The sequence below is a fragment of the Pangasianodon hypophthalmus genome, chromosome 22 (genome assembly GCF_027358585.1).
Source record: "Pangasianodon hypophthalmus isolate fPanHyp1 chromosome 22, fPanHyp1.pri, whole genome shotgun sequence".
Classification (NCBI taxonomy): Eukaryota; Metazoa; Chordata; class Actinopteri; order Siluriformes; family Pangasiidae; genus Pangasianodon; species Pangasianodon hypophthalmus.
Window position 1 is genome coordinate 9858817 of NC_069731.1, and position 20649 is coordinate 9879465.

Consider the following 20649-nt stretch of genomic DNA (forward strand, 5'->3'; position numbering starts at 1 on the left):
AAAAGATTTCAGTTTGTTTTTCAGATGAGTTGTACAGTTTATAGGTCACATTAAAGGTGGAAAAAGTTCTGAAATGATTTATCTTGGTTTCATTTTTTTACATCACCAGAAACCTGGCATTTTAACAGGGGTGTGTAAACTCTTTATATCCACTGTACATGATAATAGTAGGTTTTTAAAGGTTGTTAAAGGAAATTATGGATAACCACAATCTTCAGCATTTGCCCTAGATGTGTGTACCTATAAGGTAGATTAGTTAATTAGACTGTACCTACAATCTGTACCAACTGTCTGATCAGAGTACATTTTTCCAGAAAAGGTCTGATTTGTTTGAATGCTTTTAGATATGCATCTCTGTGAATTTTGTGTGAGGTGTAGGAACGGAGATGATTGCAGTGCAGTTCACTGTTCATTGCAGTGCAGATTACTGTGCAGGTTATTGTTCTCTGTGTATCTGTTGTTCCTGCTGCTTTCAGGTCATCCTGCAACTCTTTTCAAGTGACTACTGGTTTCTCTCTCTTACCTTTCTTATCATTAGTCTGATAGTTCTATTAACCTTCCTGTTGCATATTACTGAACCATTTTTTAAAATATCATGCCCGAATACTTTTTCCCTATTAATTTTTAACTTATCTTTTTTATGCTTATGAATACATACTTTTTACAGTGTTATCAAATGCCCATCTAAATACAATGAATGCTGTTTATGACAACTGAAGGCACTCCTTTACATGCATGCAGGTATGCAGTTTCTTTGCAATGTCAGAAAGTGTGGACTTTTAAGGAGCCATTATCTGCTGGTAACTATTGCATCATTCTGAAGTGATACTAGCTACACCCTTAGTGAGATGTTGAAAATAATGACCATTTAAAATGCACTTCAGTAATGTCACCACTGTTATTGTTACACAGACATGTATGTAAGTAGATCTAATATGGTCTACAGCAGACAAGTTAGATTAGTGTGATTAGCCAGGGCTTTTGCAGGAATTAGTGTGGAATCTTGTAGTTTAGCACAGAGAGTTTGAAGGCTTGCGTCTGTGGTTATATTCAGAGTGTGAGTGACCTGCTGGTGTGATCTCTCATAAAATCAGATAAGAAAATGTATATTGTCTTACCCTTTATCTAATGGCATCTACTGGCTTGTTCCAAACGATATCTCATTGTACTTGTACAGTGACTATAAAGGTAATAAAATAAATCTTATCTTATCTATTGTAAAATGATCTCCATTTTTTTTCTAAAAAGATATTTACTTTAGAAGTCAGCCTGAACAGTTTAGTCTTATATATAAATGTGATTTATATGGGTCCATGAGAAAAATTGAGTGGTCAATATGGCATATATCTAAATGTCTTTGTATTGCCCTTGGTATGGTTGTGTTTGTGAGCGTGCACATGTGTGTATAAGTATCTGTCTCTCCTTGCGTGGATCTAGATATGTCAGTGTCCCTGAACTCCAGTAGAGTTTATAGTGGGGGACAACACAGTAGAGCATGAGGGAGGCCCTCAGCAGCAGTGGCTGTCATTAACACTGTCTCTTGAGTGCTCTGCTGGCCCTGCTTACTTCACTTCTAATGACTCTTTTGCCTTCTCCTCTTTACTAATGAAGGCTCAGGTAGAGTGTGGTGCTACCGAATGGAAGGCCATTAATGGTTGTTAAGGTTTTGTTTTCATGTTTTTCATTCACTTGGCTCCCCCGACATCTTGGCTTGTCACACAGAGTTTTCCAATGGGATCGCCTCATCTCTCTGCGTGCAAGAAATGTCTGAGAGGAGTGAAGCATGTCCCTCTCGCCCTCCTTGATGTTACTAGCAAACAAAAACTGCCCTCTCACCCTGTCTTTGTATTTTTCACAGTGCAGGTTGCTAGTGCCCGGACGAGGTTTCTGCAAAGGAAGTATTTTATAGAATTAGTCTTAGTCTTAGTGTGAGAGTGAGAGTGTGAGAGGTTTTCTCTCTTCTCCCCTGTCTAAGACAGTGGGTGATAGTGTGATTTGGGAAGACTTACTGTCATCATCTGTTTACATATTTGCTAAGCTCTAAGGTTGAACAGGCCTGTTACAATTATTACATAATCTCCTAATCACAATTTGAGCTGATCATACTTATATGAGTTAATCATGATTGATTATTCCACGATCACATGTTTTCATAAAAATATACAACACGTAGATTGTCAATGCTTAGGCAAACGAAATGTTCTTTTTCAGAGTTCATTGATATAATCAAATCAGCCACAGCATCATATGTTAGTCATAATCAGTGGCTTTCTATGAACTATTTGAACTATAGAGCTCTATTATGACTACTGTTTTGACAATGTGCCAATGTTAAGTGGAATAACTAAGCCATGTTCTCTTTTTGGCAGTGTTTTGGACCAATGAATTTCACCTGGAGACAGTGCCAAAAAGTGAAAGTGTGGGCTACATTAGTTATATAGGAGGTGTAATAGTTTTATAGGATTTTTCTCTCTAACATATTACCTGAGAGCTCTTGAATATTAACCTGTACTATAAAACTCTTATATTAAATATATATTTAAACTATAAATATATGTGTATTTTTGCATGAAGATGTTCATATGTGAAGATATTGATATCATCTAAATTAACTCATTAATTAATGAATAACCTTTAACAGAAATCTAGATAGTAACTTCTTGATAGTAAGTGTACTAGAGACAGTAAAGGGTGAGAAGTTTTTTTGGGTGGCGTGGTACATTCTCTTGTTGGTTTGTTTTCTTTCTTTGTAGCCATTTGTTTTGCTGTATTGTGGTGATTATATGATGGGACCTCACTTGGGGCCTAATTACCGTATAGCTGTCTTTACTCTCCAAGGAAGCGATACAGAAAAACAAGTCTTGTTCTGAAAGGCCCCATCCTCCCCTGTGTTCCCCCTCCCTCACTCTTTTCCTCTGTGTTTGCTTCCCTTGCGGGACTCCACTGAGGAGTTTAAAGATGCAACTACTAATAAAATGCACTACTTCACAAGTTATTTATCTCTATTTAACTTTAGGATGCTTTGTCAACCATTTCGCTTACCCAGAATAACTATTTAAGCTTAAATTAGACACAGTCTTAGGACCACATTGATATTAGCAGATGTTTTAAATTACTCTGTAGGATATGATGAGCAATTATTGCTGATAGAGAAAAGGATACATTTATTTTTTTCTTTTATGTAATATTTTAGCTTCTTCACTGACATACAAACATTTTTAATTTAATTTTGGTTGGAAAAGTAATGTTTGTAAAACCAAAATGTTTTTTTTTTTCTGACCCAATAATGCAGAAGTAATACAGACAAAATCTGTATAAAAAATTAGAGTGCCTAAGTCTTTTGCACAGTACTGTGTAAGCAGACATGTACATGGGCATTTTTGGTATGTTTGTATTTCATCTTATATGCACCATGAACACTTTTTATTTGTCCTGCTTCATGCATTACTCTTTCTTTCTCTGAGCCCTTGGTGAAAACCTGACTCTGTAAAATGAATCCAGCAAACAGAAAGGAGACCTCATGCTAATTCATAATCTGATGAATAAACATGTTGTGTTTTACATATGTATCAAGAGCAGTGAAAACCTGAGTAATTATTACAGAAGTCTCCTTATGCACAACCTTAATTGTTCTTTTCATCATCTTACCAACTGCATGCACTGTAAAATGTAAATGAAGGCTGTACTTCAAAATTCACATCTATAGGCCTCTGTTATATTATGCCTATATTATAAGAAAATATCCACACCAAGTCTATTGCATTGGTTCAAGAAGTAGCTTTTCTTTTTCTTGTGTTGTTTAACTTTTCTTTGCTTGATAATATTTTCAGTGTGATGCAAAGAATGTCCACAAACCTAAGTCAGTAAATAGGAAAATGACACATTTTGTTGCAATAAAGTAAATGACATGACTTTTCATCTTCATCTCTTTTCACAGGAGTTTTTTGAGCACGCGAAACAACTTTGGGATGATGAAGGCGTGAAGGCCTGCTTTGAACGGTCCAACGAGTACCAGCTTATCGACTGTGCCCAATAGTGAGTACTTCCTCCTCTTTTGTGATCTTTATTTGTATAAGTTCTACACACTGGACATGACTGAAATGAATCAAATCAATACATAGCATTTTCTTTATCTCAGCATTGTTTTGCTTTGTACATCCTGAAATGGCAGTAAATCTTTCATGGCTTTGTAAGAATCACAAATAAACAGATAAGAAATACAGTATACGTGATTTTTAATGATGGTTACTGTATATACAGTGGATCAGTGGTTTTAAATTAAGAAAAAGGTACATATGTATGTTTACATGGAGAATTAGAGTTGTAGCAGTGAATCACAGTTTGACAGAAGGTGTGTAGGGAAACTTTACAGTATTCAATCATAAAAAACTGCACATTTAGTGTGCATGTCTACTGCATGCAGTGCAAATATCTCCCTTGCTATCCTCATCATTGCCTCGCTGCTTGATGGACATGTCTGTCTAAAAAGAAGGAAGTGAATGAACCTGTCAATCATGAAATCATGGCTTTCAGACAAATTGTCTTCTCATTCTAGTAGGCTACTCTTTGTAAAATTTGTTCTAAAAAGGCATTCTGAGTGAAATATTGAATATGAATTATGGTAGGCATATGAAGTTAAAGTACTCCTTATTTATTTTTGTCAGTGGCATCCAGTGACATGCATTCCCACTCAAATGTGCTATTTAAAAAAGTAGTCATCTATAAATACAGAGTTGATGCTCAAAATTAGTGGCAATGTGCATCAGAGGAAAAAGAGGGTTGTGGCAGTTGTTGTACTGTATTTGGAAACTTTCTTTCTAGAGACTTTCTGCCTTGCAGTATTTCTTTTATTTTTGTCTTTGTATTCATTAAGTGTTGGGTCATAGAGGATGGGAAAACCAGCTGTTTATTTTTTGTCCATCTTGTTCAGATAGAACTATATGTAGGCAGTACAATGTCAACGAATGCCGTTGCATACAGACAATGGAAAGATGTCTTCTGTACTGTTGGTCACCGCTATGTGGCTGAAGTTCTCACCACTCACTATCCCATAATCCTGCAAACAACATTTTTTTCAGCTCCTTCTCGCTGGAAATGAATGGGAGTGAAATTTCAGGTGACAGATTTGCATACAGTGGACACATACCGTGAAAGGATATTCAGAATAATTTAAGTAAGGATCTTTGGATCAGTGTTCATATTCCTTACACGCTTGATGACTAACTTATTGATTACCTGAATGACTAAAGGAGAATAAAAGACTCTTGTCCAAAACTATGATTTTATAGCAATGTAATTAACTTTTATTTTAACCTTCACATCATCAGAGGTTCATCCTGTATAATTCAAATAATGTGAATTAAGATGAATAAATTAATAATAATCTGAGATATTAATGAGTTAATTTACCCAATATATCTTATGTTATCTTAATTATTTGATGTTCATTATGATTATATGCAGTATGTATGAAAAATACACAAAATGTATTCAGATGTTGTGGATCCCCTCAATGACGGGTGTGTGCGCGGGTGTGTCCGCGGGTGTGTGCGCGCGTACGGGTGTGTGTGTGCTCGTGTACACATGGAAATGCAAATACTGTATGATGGAGGGAAAACAACAGGGAATTGTTTTTTCAGCTTTAAATGACATGTGGTCCTCCATGTCAGGTAGGAGTAAGTCAGAGCATCTCAGCTTGTGTTGTTTCAGAGGAGGGGGAGATTCATTCTCTTTAGGTGGTGCCACTCTAGCAGTGTTTTCTTCTAGCGGAGAGTGAAGCAACTGTTGTATCATAACCTGTTGTCCCTGGGGATGTGTTACCTGTGGTCCCACAGGAGAGTCAATCTCACACCTCATAATGCACTACTATCCTATTCAGTTTGTGTGATCCATAATGCACATATCTGACTACAAATATTTTGAGATGCTTTTCCTCTCTGACCCAATTCTGGAAACCTGCCAAAAATTAAGGTAGCATGGAAAATTAGTCTTGCAGCAGAAAACCAATCCTATTCTGAAGATATATTCCAGTTTTCCAGCTAATTGTTTTGGAAAATGAGTCAAACTAATTGAGAGAAATTACCTAATTACCTATTTTTCACTATCTTACACTATAACCAGGCTTAGAAGCTTTGTATCTAAGAAATATGGAAGATGTGTTAGCCTCAGCCTATGTGCTACTGTACACCAATCAGCCATAACATTAAAACCATCTATCTAATATTGTGAAGGTCCTCCTTGCGCTGCCAGAATAGCTCTGACTTTTCTCTGCATGGACTCCACAAAACCTCTGAAGGTGTGCTGTGGAATCTGGCACCAAGACCTTAACAGCAGATCCTTTAAGTCTTGTGAGTTGCAAGGTGCGGCCTCTGTGGATCAGACTTGTTTGTCCAGCACATCCCACAGATGCTCGATTGGATTGAGATCTGGGAAATTTGGAGGCCAAGACAACACCTTGAACTCTTTATCATGTTCCTCAAACCATTCCTGAACAATTTTGCAGTGTTGCATTATCCTGCTGAAAGAGGCCACTGCCATTAGGGAATACCGTTGCCATGAAGGGGTGTACTTGACTGCAACAATGTTTAGGTAGGTGGTATGTGTCAAAATAACATCCATATGAATGCCAGGACCCAAGGTTTCCCAGCAGAACCTTGCCCAGAGCATCACACTGCCTCTGCCAGCTGGTCTTCTTCCTATAGTGCATCCTGGTGCCATCTTTTCTCCAGGGAAGCGATGCAAACGCGCCTGGCTGTCCACATGATGTAAAAGGAAACGTGATTCATCAGACCAGTTCACCTTCTTCCATCGTTCCATTCTGATGCTCATGTTTTTCACAATTTGCGCTACATTAGCTCTTCTGTGGGATCGGACCAGACGGGCTAGCCTTCGCGTCTCATGCGCATCAATGAGCCTTGGACGCCCATGACCCTGTTGCCAGTTCACTGGTTGTCCTTCCTTGGACCACTTTTGGTAGGTACTAACCAATGCATACAGGGAATACCCCACGAGACCTGCTGTTTTGGAGATGGTCTGACCCAGTTGTCCAGCCAACACAATTTGGCCTTTGTCAAAGTCGCTCAGATCCTTACACTTGCCTATTTTTCCTGTTTTCAACACATCAAATTTGAGAACTGACTGTTCACTTGCTGCCTAATATATCCCACCCCTTGACAGGTGCCATTGTAACAAGATAATCAATGTTATTCACTTCACCTGTCAGTGGTTTTAATGTTATGGCTGATCAGTGTATGTCAGACATTATTCTACAGTCTTTGAGAAGATACTGTGTATATGCCAAGCTATATTGAAGGAAGTTGGGAAAAATTTTAGCTTTGGCCTTGTAGAGATTAATCAAGATAGGCTGTGTAATCTAGAGCAGTGTTTGGTAGTCAGTTTACTGTAGAGATTTGTGTTTTTATGTTCAATTTTCTTTACTTTTCAAAGATCTTTAACTGTTAAGAAAATGAAAAGGGAAAACAAGAAAAAATAATACGCATTACAGAGCCTGCGCAAAAATTCAGGAATGTCTAAAAGAATGGATAGGCTCTGGATCCACTATGACCCTGACCATGATAAACGCTTAGTGAAGATGAATGAATGAATATCTTAACTCTATATTCCACTGACAACAGAATATACATACATCTAAAAGGTGTATTTAAAAATTTCCTGATTTCATTTTTCATTCCTGATTTCAGATTTCATTCAGGCTATTTGAGAATGGGATTATTGTACTAATTAATCAATAAATACAGTTAGATTGTAAATTAACATTTTATGTTAAGATTATTTTAAATGACTTTTGTTTATTTGACTGATAAATGATAGGATATTTTAGCTTAGTTGTAATCTAAGTAGGCTCATGAGGGCTATAGTGATTAGAGCACTTGGTTCACAACTGGGTTGTTGTTTGTTTATATCCCTCCCATGGGGACTTGCTTACATCAGATCTGATGATGTTTGTCCCTGAGAATCAGATGTAAAGGGAACAAAAGTGCAGCAATGAAGCCTCATTAATAGACCATGAGCATATTGGTTGAGATGAATATTGTAAAATTTTCGTACATTAAAGACCGCGCATTAACGACACTACTACAGAGTAATTGTATTTTGATGTGTACATGAGTAACATGATAGGTGAACTGTACTGTACTAAAAATTAATTCTAGTCCTATTACACTATGGAAAAAAACATACTTTTTGCTACTAATTCAGCCAGTCTCATTTCTGTGCATACTAACTTTATTAACTATAAAACATCTAGTTAATATCCATACAAATTTCTATTAATACCACAATCATTACTGGTCAGAGACTGCCTAATAGTCTTGCTCGCTCTTCATACATTCAAATTATTTTAATGAAAAAAGAATGAAAAAAAAAAAAGATAACCCCACCCATAAGCTTTTAACTCTAAAACAGTTGTATGAAATTTTAACTTTCTTACAAAATGAGGCCTGCGAATAAGTATAATTTCCACAGGGAACATGCAAGTAATATAAGAAAAGTTAAGAATGTGTTCTTAAATAATTTGTCTCCCCATCCCACCATCACTCTCTACACCGTAATGACATCTAAATGTTTAAAGATACAGGCTGTTTTCAGCTTGCCTGATGGAGTTGTGTGAACTTAAAAAGCTGAACTAAAAGATTTTTCAGTCAAGCTTGCTTGAGTCATTAAATGGCCAGGCCTAGAACTTTAATTTTTGTAGTGTGATAAATTTTTTGAACCAGGACATAAACACTGCCTGATTATTTCAAGTTGCTGTGTCAAAGAACATGGCAGTATCAATATTGAACTAGCCCACAGGCACTCAGTAGTGACCAATACAGGATATTAATGCACTCTCTCCCCCTCACTTGCTTACTCTCTCTGTGTCTCTTAGGGCTATGAATATGTCTGTGTTTGAATTGATTGAGTGCTATATCTGGCAACACATTCCAGGCTATTGGAACATGCAGAGTACAAAGTCAACTGTGCTCTAATGCAATAGAAAAAGCATAGTCTGCTTGTTAGTGAGCTACATTTTTATTCACACAATTCATGTTTGATCATGTCAATACTTTTTTATGTCTCTTCAGATGTTTAAGAAGCTTCCTGATTTCCTGGTTGACCTCTTGCTTTTACTTGCTTCTGTAACTTAGATAACTGCATACAATTTGTCAAGCATAAATATTGCAATATAATTGTGAAACCTTTGAAAGTTTGATTCATGTATTTCTTTCCAACCTTCTGAATAATAGTACAGCACAAAACTCTGTTTCTTTCTCCAGCTCACTTCAGTAGGAAGTATTGTAGATGTTTCAGGCTGATAAGGGCCTGGTCCTGCTCACCCTGACTACAGTGAGCACAGTGTTCTCTAGACTGTGAGACACAGAATAAACACATAGCTAGCTGCCATAGATACACACAAACTAGAGGTGCTGAGGAGGCCTAGGGCTGTTTGAATAGATTGGAATTTGTAGAGGGAGAATTTAAATAATTAAAAAGTTCCCTAAATTGTACACAAATGTTACTTACAAACAGTAACAATGAATCACATTAGCCACTGCATTCAATATCTACATTGATAGCAGTGTGTGTAGTTTACCATTCTCACAAGGCACATTAATGTTCAAGCCATAACTGTTCATTGTTTAAGAACCATCCAGCCGTCTGTGTGTGTGTGTGTGTGTGTGTGTGTGTGTGTGTGTGTGTGTGTGTGTGTGTGTGTGTGTGTGGTATATGAGTACAACACTGACTTTTGAATTCTCGTTCATGCTCTCCAGAAATAGGAAGAAGCAGTGGAAATGTCCACTCATACATCAGTGTAGCATTAGAAAAATTATACCAATATGCAATCAATCAATCAATCAATCAATTTTATCTATTTATCTATAGAATTACAAAAATGGCTCTAATTCTGAGGAGGCATTTTATTGGCATATTTTGGGTACACTATCTCTTGGGGTTGCTCTGGCTGATCACCTTTAACTAATGTTGAAACATTTTTATGCTATTGGGAGTGGTCTCTTCCAGGATGACAAAGCCATAGCTTAAACCAGAAACCACTCTGCACTCTCCTGCCTTTACAGTACCTCAATCCTTCTCCCCAGTCCCCATACCACCATCAGTTGAAGGCACGTTCTGCGCTCACAATTACCATTTGGATCTCAGTGGCTCTACTTTAAAGCTGTTGTGCTGGTCTAGAAATGTATCTGGAAAACCGATCTGGAAAGTATGAGAATTAAAAAAAAGACACTTAAAAAATAGTATGTATATTGATATTCTCTTGTCAAATAAGCCCCAATACACTAAAATTTTAAATAAATAAAGTTACTTCATTCATCTTAGGTAACTCATTTGTCTTGGTTGGTTCATGGTGGATCCAGAGCCTATCCAGGTAACACTGGGCACAAGGCGGGAGAATACACCCTGGATGGGACGCCAGTCCATCGCAGGGCACCATTCGCATGCACATTCACATCGATTTAGCGTAACCAATCTGCCTACCAGCATGTTTTTGGACAGTGGGAGGAAATCAGGGAACGCAGAAGAAACCCATGCGAACATGGGGAGAACATATAATACGCCATACAGACAGTTACCTGAGCTCAGGATCAATTCCAGGACTCTGGAGCTATGAGGTGGCAACGCTACCTGTGGCTACACTCTGCCACCGTGCTTCCTGCAATAAAGTTAACGTCCCTTAAAATTATTTTTTAAAAATAGCACTAGTCAGGATAATTTAAAAACCCTGAATTTCTATTTATGAGAAAAATATAAGAACCTTCCCAAGTTTGAGCAATGGATTTTCTGGTTTCCAGTTTGAATCTGCCTTTCAGTGAGAGATCAAATGATATAGAAAGTTTCACTTAATACGGCCATTGTGAACATTTCAAGGAGTCAGTTTATTTGCAGAGCTTGTTGGAATCAGACATCACTTAGTTTACCAGCCACACAGTCCATCTCACAAATCCGAAAACAGCGAGGTCTGTTTGTGTATGTAAGATACTGATTTGTGGCACATATAAAGGAAGAAGAAGAGGGACAAGCAATGGGGTAGAGAATGGGACTTGGCTACACACAGAGACCCACTTGAGTCATCTGAAGCAGTGGAAAAAGTGAGCATCTGCTTCAGGTTGAATTTAGGATGTCTCTCCCTCTCCCTTTGCCTTCCTCTTCATTTCTCTCTGTCTCTCCCTTCCTCCTCCTGTAAGCATATGTAAACTAGCTGTTGAGCTGGGCTAGGCTGTTGCTAATTTTAGTGCCTCTTTGTGGAGCTCTACCCAGTCTTCGATCACATGGTCTTAGTCCAATCAAAGGGAGAATCCAGCCAATGGCCAGTAAACAAAGGAAGGTCAGCAGCAGAAGGTACAGAAAGAGAAGAGAGGGTTAGAGAAAGCGAATGAAAAAGTGAAAGACTGAGTCAACGCACAGGTGCATTTTTGTTCTTGTACCAGCTACTGGCTTGTAACCACATATATTTGTTCATATGCGAGTGTTGAGTTTACATGAAGATACACAGCCACACACATACTGACACTGACACACACACACACACCATTGAAAGGGCTGGCTCTGAGAGAAAATGTAACCCACCTCAAAATATTGCTTACAGATGTAATATAAATGTAACTTACAGATGTACCATGTGCTACATGTATCATATGAGTTCAATCCTGATGAAATGAACTGCACATCCATAAGGTAATACTTTCCTATTGAACAGCTGGCAGCTGACTGTACGTTCAAACCCACACACACAAATACACGCTATCTAAAATGTCTTAGGCCAGATGTGTGATATGTAAATTTCTGTGTGTATTGACAGCTTCTCAGAATGATGGTTCAGATGAGGAGATAAGAAGTCAGAATAAGAGGAAACTAAAGTTATACATAGATGCAGTTATATGTTTATATGTAAGATTGCACTGAGTTGCCAGGTTTTAGGGATATTATATATTTATTGGATGTACTTAATCAACAAGCAGCTTGCTCGAATACTGGTCATGCGTATCTTTACAACAAAACACAAGTCACATGCTGTCTGAAGTACTGATTTATGTAGTGCACTTATAAGGGTTCCTCAAACCGGATGCTGTCTGTGCAAGTGTGTGTAACAACTGCTGTCTTGCCTGGTTAGAGAGAGGAAGAGGAGGAGCCCTATCTATCGACCTGCCAGTTAGTGTTACCATGGTGATCCAGCTGTGGGCCCTAACTGCATGATCTTTTTTTCTTTTTCTATCTATCTCTTTATATCTCATATTCTGTTTCTCTTAACTTCTCTTATACCTCTGTCTACATTTTGTTCACAGTTATCTCAGTCAGCATAGATTGTAGCAGATACTGTATCTAATATCTCTTCCCTGGCACAGGAAGAGCCATTTATAGTCCATGAGCAGTCTGCTTGCATCCTGCCTCCCTCTCTTTCTCTCTCTCTCTCTCTCTCTCTCTCTCTCTCTCTCTTTCTCACACACACGTGTATATATATATATAATATGTATATGTATATATGTATACACACGCTCACTGAGCACTTTATTAGGAACACTTTACTAGTACTGGGTAGGGCCTCCCTTTTATCTCAAAACAGCCTCAATTTTTCATGGCTCGAACTCCACAAGATGTTGTAAATATTCCTGTGAGATTCTGGTCCATGTTGACATAATTGCATCGCTCAGATCCTGAAGATTTTTCAAGTGCACTTTGCTGCAGTGAATCTCCCGGTCTACCACATCCCAAAGGTTTTCTATTGGAAGTAATCAGATCTGATTACTGGGAAGGCCACTGAAGAACATTGAACTCATTGTCATGTTCATGAAACCAGTTTGAGGTGACTTGCTTTGTGACATGGTGCATTATCATGCTGGAATTAGCCATTAGAAGATGAGTAAATTCTGATCTTCCCATCATCTCCATGAAGGGATGCACATGGTCAGCAGCAATACTCAAATAGACTGTGGCGTTCACAGTGATTGGTATTAATGGGCCCAAAGTGTTCCAAGAAAACATTCCCCACACCATTACACCACCACCACCAGCCTGGACTGTTGACACAAGGCAGGTTGGGTTCATGGATTTATGTCTGTGGTGCCAAATTCTGACTGTACCATCTGTGTGCTTCAGCAGAAATCGAGATTCATCAGACCAGGCTATGTTTTTCCATTGTCCACTTTTGTCAATTGTCATTTTGGCGAGCCTGTGCCCACTGCAGCTTCAGCTTTCTGTTCTTGGTTGATAGAAGTGGAATCCAACATTGTCTTCTGTTGTTATAGCCCATCTGCTTCAAGGTTCAATATTTTTTGCATTCTGAGATGCTTTGCTGCTCACCACAATTGTACAGAGTGGTTCTCAGAATTACTGTATCCTTTCCGTCAGCTTGAACCAGTCTGGCCATTCTCCGTTAACCTCTCTCATCAACAAGGCATTTCCATCTGCATAACTGCCCCTCACTGGATGTTTTTTCTTTATTGCACCATTCTGAGTAACTCTAGAGACTGCTGTCTGTGAAAATCCCAGGAGATCAGCAGTTATATATATATAAATATATAAATACTCAAACCAGCCTGTCTGGCACCAACAATCATGCCACAGTCAAATCACTGAGATCACATTTATTCCCCATTCTGATGATTGATGTGAACATTACCCAAAGCTGCTGGCTCGTATCTGCATGATTTTATGCATTGCACTGCTGCCACACAGTTGGCTGATTAGATAACTGCATTAATGAGTAGGTGTACAGGTGTCCCTAATTGTTCCTAGTCATTTTTACCCCAAAAGTAAGCCAACATTCAGAAACCAAATAAAAAAAAATAAGTATACCCTTCCTACTTCCACAATCATTAAGAAAGTAATTAGCAGCTAGGTGTTACTAATGAAATGCACAAGATTAGTTAATTATCAAGAAATGTGACTACCTCTATAAACGTAGTAGTTTTGGGAACTTTTGGTGTTCTGGGGCACTCACATGAGTGTCTACATGATGCCAAGAAGAAGGGACATCAATTGTTGCTGCTCATCAACCTGAAAAGGGTAATAAGGACATTTCCAAACAATTTGAATCTCACTATTCTACAGTGAGAAGGATTGTTTACAAATGGAGAGCCTTCAAGACAGTTGCCAATCTTCCCAGGAGTGGGCATCCCAGCAAATTCAGTCCAAGGTCAGACCGTTTAATAATCAGAGATATAAAGAAAACCCAAGAGTTACATCATGTGACCTACAGGCCTCCATAAGTTTATTACATGTTTGTCCATGAGAGCACAATGTTCATGAACAAGTATGGTTTTCATGGCAGGGTAAATAGGAAAAATCCCCTTTTCTCCAAAAAGAATAAGGCAGCACGATTTAGGAACTGTTTGACTTCCTCTGTGATAAAAGCATACTTGTTCAGTCTTTTTCTGATTGTGCTGTCATTGGCAACTGTCTTGAAGGCTCTCCATTTGTAAACAGTCCTTCTCAGTGTAGAATGGTGAGTTTCAAATTGTTTAGAGAGAGTTTTATAACCCTTCCCAGATTGATGAGCAGCAACAATTGCTTCTCTGAGGTCATGAATTATGTCCTTTCTTCTTGGCGTGATGTAGACACACACCTGAGTGCTCCAGAACACGAAACTGCCAAAAGTTCTTCTTTTATAGAGGTAATCATACTTCTTGATGAATTTTGTGCATTTCATTAGCAACACTTGGCTGCTAATAACTCTCTTAAAGACTGTGGAAGTAGGAAGGCTGTATTTATTTTTTCCCACCTGGTTTCTGAATGTTGGTTTACTTTTTGGGGAAAAAAATGAATACATATTGAAATCTGTTGTGTGTGTTTTTTTTTTTTTGTTTGTTTTTTTTTGGTCATATGAGGTTGTTTGTTTGCTTAGAGAAGTTGGTGAGGAGCACACAATTGTTATTTTGGCCCTGATAAATAAAAACAGAATTGAAGGAGGGTGTACTTTCTTTTTCCCATGACTGTACATAATAATATGGGATGTTTATTAAATAATTATAATAAAACATGTTTGGAATTAAATACAAATCCCTGTCAATGACCACACAGTAGGTTATGCTGTTTATACTTGAATTAGTGGAATATTACTAAGGTTGTTTAAAATACTGTGTATTTTAAATTAGGTTTGGGACAAATTTAAAATGCTAGCATATAGCCGAACAGACCTACATTACCTTTTAAGGTAAAAGAAACATCCATTGCAAAATCACTTGGCTAATCGCAATATTACAACTTCATGACACTGCTAGATTACACTAGGGTTCTGCCTGCATGAGAGTGGTATAAATTCTGTCAGTCTAACTTGTGTCTTAATGTTAAGGTAGCAGTTGCCTAAACTAGGTGTATGTAATGCATAAAAAGCTAATGTCGTACTCTAATGTTTTATTTTTTCATACAATTTATTGTGAAACCTTATACAGCCAAATACAGCTGTTGCATATGCTTAGGAAAATTAAATTTATTTTACATTTAAAGGCATTTAGTCACCTTTTACAGATGTTTCTTCATTATTACAAGTAGTAATAATGATCAAATATTGTATGTTATGACTTAAACTGATATTTTCTTTACTTTTTAAATGTTTCCATTTCACTTTTTAAATGTGATATAAATATTTTTATAATTAGTATGTCCACTTTTTCCATTTATAACCATCTTCAAAGGATTTTGAAAGGACAAATTTTAAAATACAAAAATCGAGCATATATTTGGCAATTGTGGAAACTTTCTGCATGTTGTGTACACACATATTAATATAAAAACATGTAGTTTTATAAATATAGCACTGTTTCATCAACATTCATTGGTCATGGTCTTAAAAATTATCATGTCGTGTGACCATGATTTACCCTCCAAATAATATACCGAATTTCCTTAATATGCTTAATACTTTGACAAAGTATTACAAGTACAGTAACATCTGTAGAAAAAACATGCATGCATTATTTTTCAATTTCTGTAGTCATGAACTTATGTACTACAACGGCAATCCCTCCCTGTTCATACACTTTACAGTCTTGTTTTTTAACCCATAAAAATGTACAGAAAAACTTCAATGCAGGTTGCAAAGTCTAACACTGCCTTAACCTTTTTTTCTCTCCATATAACTTGTGGATACAGTCCTCTACTTTTCTTACGTTTCTTTCTCTCTGTCTTGGCAGGTCAACTGAAAATACAATATAATCCTACCCAGCTCTTTTCTTCTATGATAGCTAAAACAATAGCGCACAATGCCATGACGTGATTTAGAGTGTAAATAGCCCATTTTAAATGGATGATTTATAATAGAGAAGAACAGAAGGTTGAAGTGCACATGTTTTCTTGCTTTTTTTTTTTTTTTAAATAAGACATTGATGTACCATGTAAGCATTGTACAAATTTCTTTCACCCCCAATTAAGACAATCCAAGGTAAGCAGTGAAAACAGCCACTTCATTATTCATAGTTGTCACTTACATTTATATATCACCACTGTTCAGTCCATAACAGTTTTGACACACCCATTTATTTTGAGAAAAAAAAAACAGCCTATTTAAATCTAAAGGATAAAGAGAGATTGGAATATGGTTATAAAAAATTAATTATGACTACTTAAAAACACATAGCATTATAAGTGAACATTAGGGGAAAATGCAGAATATGTGCACTTTAAACATGCTAAAAACTATCAGCTAATTAGAAATACCCCACAACATGATGCTGCCACACCCATGCTTGACAGGTGGGATAATGTTCTTTGGATTAAAAGCATATTGCAAATCAGAAATGCACACCGCTGTGAAGACTGAGCAAAAGAAGAAAAATACGTCTTTTGAACACCGACCCCTGTTCTAACATTTTTTGTCCATTCTTCGTGACATATTTGTTAGTCTACCAGTTGTCACACACTGTCTTCTTTAGCTGCCTACAAAAAATTTTAACTAAAGCTTGCTTGTTGTTTTTTAATGCTTTTTTTAAATGCATTTTGTCTTGTTAGACATAAGGGTGTGTGTTACTTTCCGAAAACTTGGGGATGCAAAATATGCATCTCAGTTCTAAAAGTTTCACAGTATTGGTTTACCTGTTTTTCTCTCTACTTTGTGATCCAGTAGTTCAAAATTTTAGTTACTGAATGCCAGTGACGGGCATTTCTGAACAATTCCTTCAGCAAAAGTTCAAATGTTTTGATTTGATTACAGTTTGTTCTCTGCCTCAAGAGTGAGAATATTGTTGACCATTTTTGATTATATGATTTTTTAAGAAATAGAAGACAGAACGTCGACTATGCAGCAATTTTTTTTTTTACTGAGGTCTGATTAAAGAAGGAGAAAAAGGGGAAATTGTTAGACATTAGTTTGGTTTTTAAGTATTGGAATATTACCCATTTCAGTGCTTCGTTACATATTAAATAATTCAGTGTTTGTTGGGTTAAGGGATTTGATTTTTTTAGCTGTATAGCTCTGAAATTGTTTGCTAGTTGCTTGTTAGCAGGCTTATTTTAACAAATTACAAATAAGAAATTACAAATCTAACACTGGAATTTAATTATAATAATTATACAAGAAACCTAAAAAATATTTCACTCTAATTACCTAATTAGTTGTTTTTTGTTTTTTTTTAAATAAGGGATTGTATAAAAAATAAATAATGAAATCTGATTATTTAAATTAGATTTAGATTTCTTATTTGTAATTTGGTGAATTTTTGTTGAAACCAGAATGGTAAAACTAGCTTAGACTAGTTAGATTTGTTTAAAAGATTGTTATATTAATCAATTAAAAATATTTTTAGTTACAGCCCTTTTCGGGTATCTCCTGGTATTGAGGCCCGCTTCTGCCAAAATTGTGGCTCCATTTTTACCATGACTTTGTATACAAGAAGCATCAAGCATAGAACAGAGATATTGCTTCAATCTAAAGTCCAAATCTAAAAACATGCAGCTGTTCCTCAAAGCAAAATATGGGGCCGTTTTGGCAGCCGATGAGGACGGGGGCCGAGAGACTGGCAGTTGGCGGCCATCTTGGGCAGGTACTTCACTTGTCTGTTTATATCCTAAGAACTGGTGTGAGAAGCTCCATTCTTAGACCTATTTTTAGCTCCTGCAGCTGTGTATGCATGTGTGCATGCATGTGTGTGCATGCATGTGTGTGTGTGTGTGTGTGTGTGTGTGTGTGTGTGTGTGTGTGTGTGTGTGTATGTGTGTGTGACTCAGAAATAAAGACAGACAGATGACCAGAAAGGGACAAATAGATAGAGAAAGAGGGAGGAAGGCTGTACTTTTTGGAGGTGCTCAGATGCATCTGTTTATTGTAGCTGTCAGGATGAGAAATGGTCTTGTCTCCTCTCACATAAACCTTCCTTGCTCTGCCAGGAGAGAAAGGCAAAGTTTAAAAAAAAAAAAAAAAGACAGAGAGTGAATGTGAAAGGAATGGGTAGGGGGAATGGAGAGAAAAGGGGGGAAAAGAAATGAGGACTGAAGTAAAGAAAGAAGACCTCAGTCAGTCTGGATCGGGAGCAGCATCTCCAAACCACCACACTGAACATTGGGTCCCCCAGGGCTGTGCGCTCAGTCCACTGCTGTTCACGCTGCTGACTCATGACTGTGCAGCAATGCACGGCTCGAATCACATCATCATGTTCGCTGATGACATGACCGCGGTGGGTCTCATAAGCAAGAACAACGACGAGCACACAGAGAGGAGGTGCAGTGGCTAATGAACTGGTGCAATGAACAGCCTGTTTTTGAACATGGACAAAACCAAAAGATATGGTTGTTGACTTCAGGAGAGCACGGTGCGCCCACTCTCCGCTGAACATCGGTGGCTGTTCCATGGAGATTGTCAAGAGCCCAGCAGCGTCTCTACTTTCTGCGAATGCTGAGAAAAACTCCCTGTTCTCACCACATTCTACAGAGGGTCTATTGAGAGCATCCTGAGAAGCTGCATCACTGCCGGTTTCAAAATTGCACTGTATCAGATCGCAAGACCATGCAGCGGATAGTGAGGACAGCTGAGAAGATCGTCTGAGACTCTCTTTCCTCCAAAGCAAAGCCACCAACATTGTGGATGACCCTACGCACCCCTCACAAAACTCTTCACCCTCCTGCTATCTGGCAAAAGGAAAAGCATTCAGGCCCTCACGGCCAGACTGTGTAACAGTTTCTTCCCCCAAGCCATCAGACTCCTCAACACCCAGAGACTGGCCTGACAACCTCATCCCCCCCCAGACACCATTCCACTCCCTTTACAATTTCTGCTACAAATTGCTGCTACAACACTGTAAACAAAATAATGTATTGACCGCCTGCATTTTTGCTTTTAACACTGTATTTATAAAAATATATATTTTTTAATTTTTTGGCTACTATACTTTCTACCTGGCTGTTACCCCTGTCCATATGTTATAAACTTATCTGCTGAATACTATGTCATATTATGTTATATTTTCATTTACAGCATTTTATTATCATACTGTTACATCTTTTTGCACAACCTGTTACATCTGGTGCTTTTACTGTGCATATTGTCCTGTTTTAGTAATTATTGTACTGTTTTGCACTATTTGCACACATTTGCACTTTCTGTAGCCCTGTGTAGGTCCTCACGAACTTATACAAACAAACAAATAACCTCAGGTGGCTCATCTCTGTATTGTCTGCGCATTCCAATCTGGCCTTCCAATTCTTACTGCTGATGAGTGGTTTGCATCTTGTGGTATGGTATCTTCTTTGAATGGTGGATTGTGATACCTTCACCCCTGCCCTGTGGAGGTTGTTGATGTCACTATCTGTTGTTTTTGGGTTTTTCTTTATAGCTTTCACAATGATTCTATCATCAACTGCTGTTGTTTTCCTTGTCCAGGTTGATTTCTCCCCAGTTCTGATCAGGTTGCTTGAGAAACTGGGACAGAATCCAGAATGTTCTTTTAACGGTAAAAAGACAAAAGTCCATGAGGCATTTGCTAAGTAACCCTGTAGTCATTAGTGAAGTACAAGTCTCTAGTATTGGCATACTCCACCCATCAGTAACAATTAGACCAGCATTTGAAACAAGGAATGTTTTTAGGCCAAGGAAACCCAAGTTTGCCAAGGTTGATTTAAACAGCGCTCACCTTCTTCCTCTTCTTTGGATTTACTGGCACCTTAATCTTTGCAAGCATTACTGCTGCTTACTGTATGTGATGAACTTGATCATTGAGATAGGGGCTGAGCAGCTCTATCCCATTCATCACACTCCGCCAGACTTCTTGCGTCAGCCGATGCTGCATGTTCCGTGCCTCCAGCATCTGCCTGGGACTCCTGCTAAGGCAAGAAGGAACAAAGCTGCCATTTCTGCTTGTATTCCTGTTCATAATTCAAGGAAAGAGCTTACAGCTTACAACTTTGAGCTTACAATTTTGAGACCGGACATGGAAATGAATACATAATACGATTTCCACATATTTCCTATATGGAAATGTTTCCTATTTCTATATGATCGAAGTAGGCATGGCGGATCATGAAAGACCAGAAGTTAGCTCAGGCACTGCGGCACGAGACCATTCAGTGCTTTATAGGTCAATAGTCGTATTTTATAATCAATACGAAATTTGATTGGGAGCCAAGCAGTGTGGATAAGATAGGGGTGATGTGGTCATATCTTCTGGTTCTAGTAAGGACTCTTGCTGCTGCATTCTGGACTAACTGGGC

The 20649-nt window shown here is 37.9% G+C and overlaps 1 protein-coding gene across 2 annotated transcripts in view; it reads left to right on the top strand.

The window, feature by feature from the left end:
• gnal (guanine nucleotide binding protein (G protein), alpha activating activity polypeptide, olfactory type) overlaps positions 1-20649 on the top strand; it is a 65796-nt gene that overhangs the window by 20557 nt on the left and 24590 nt on the right. For both annotated transcript variants that reach the window (XM_026924859.3, XM_026924861.3), the window contains exon 5: positions 3938-4035. In XM_026924859.3, coding sequence (XP_026780660.1) covers positions 3938-4035 — 98 coding nt within the window. The remainder of the gene's footprint in view (positions 1-3937; positions 4036-20649) is intronic.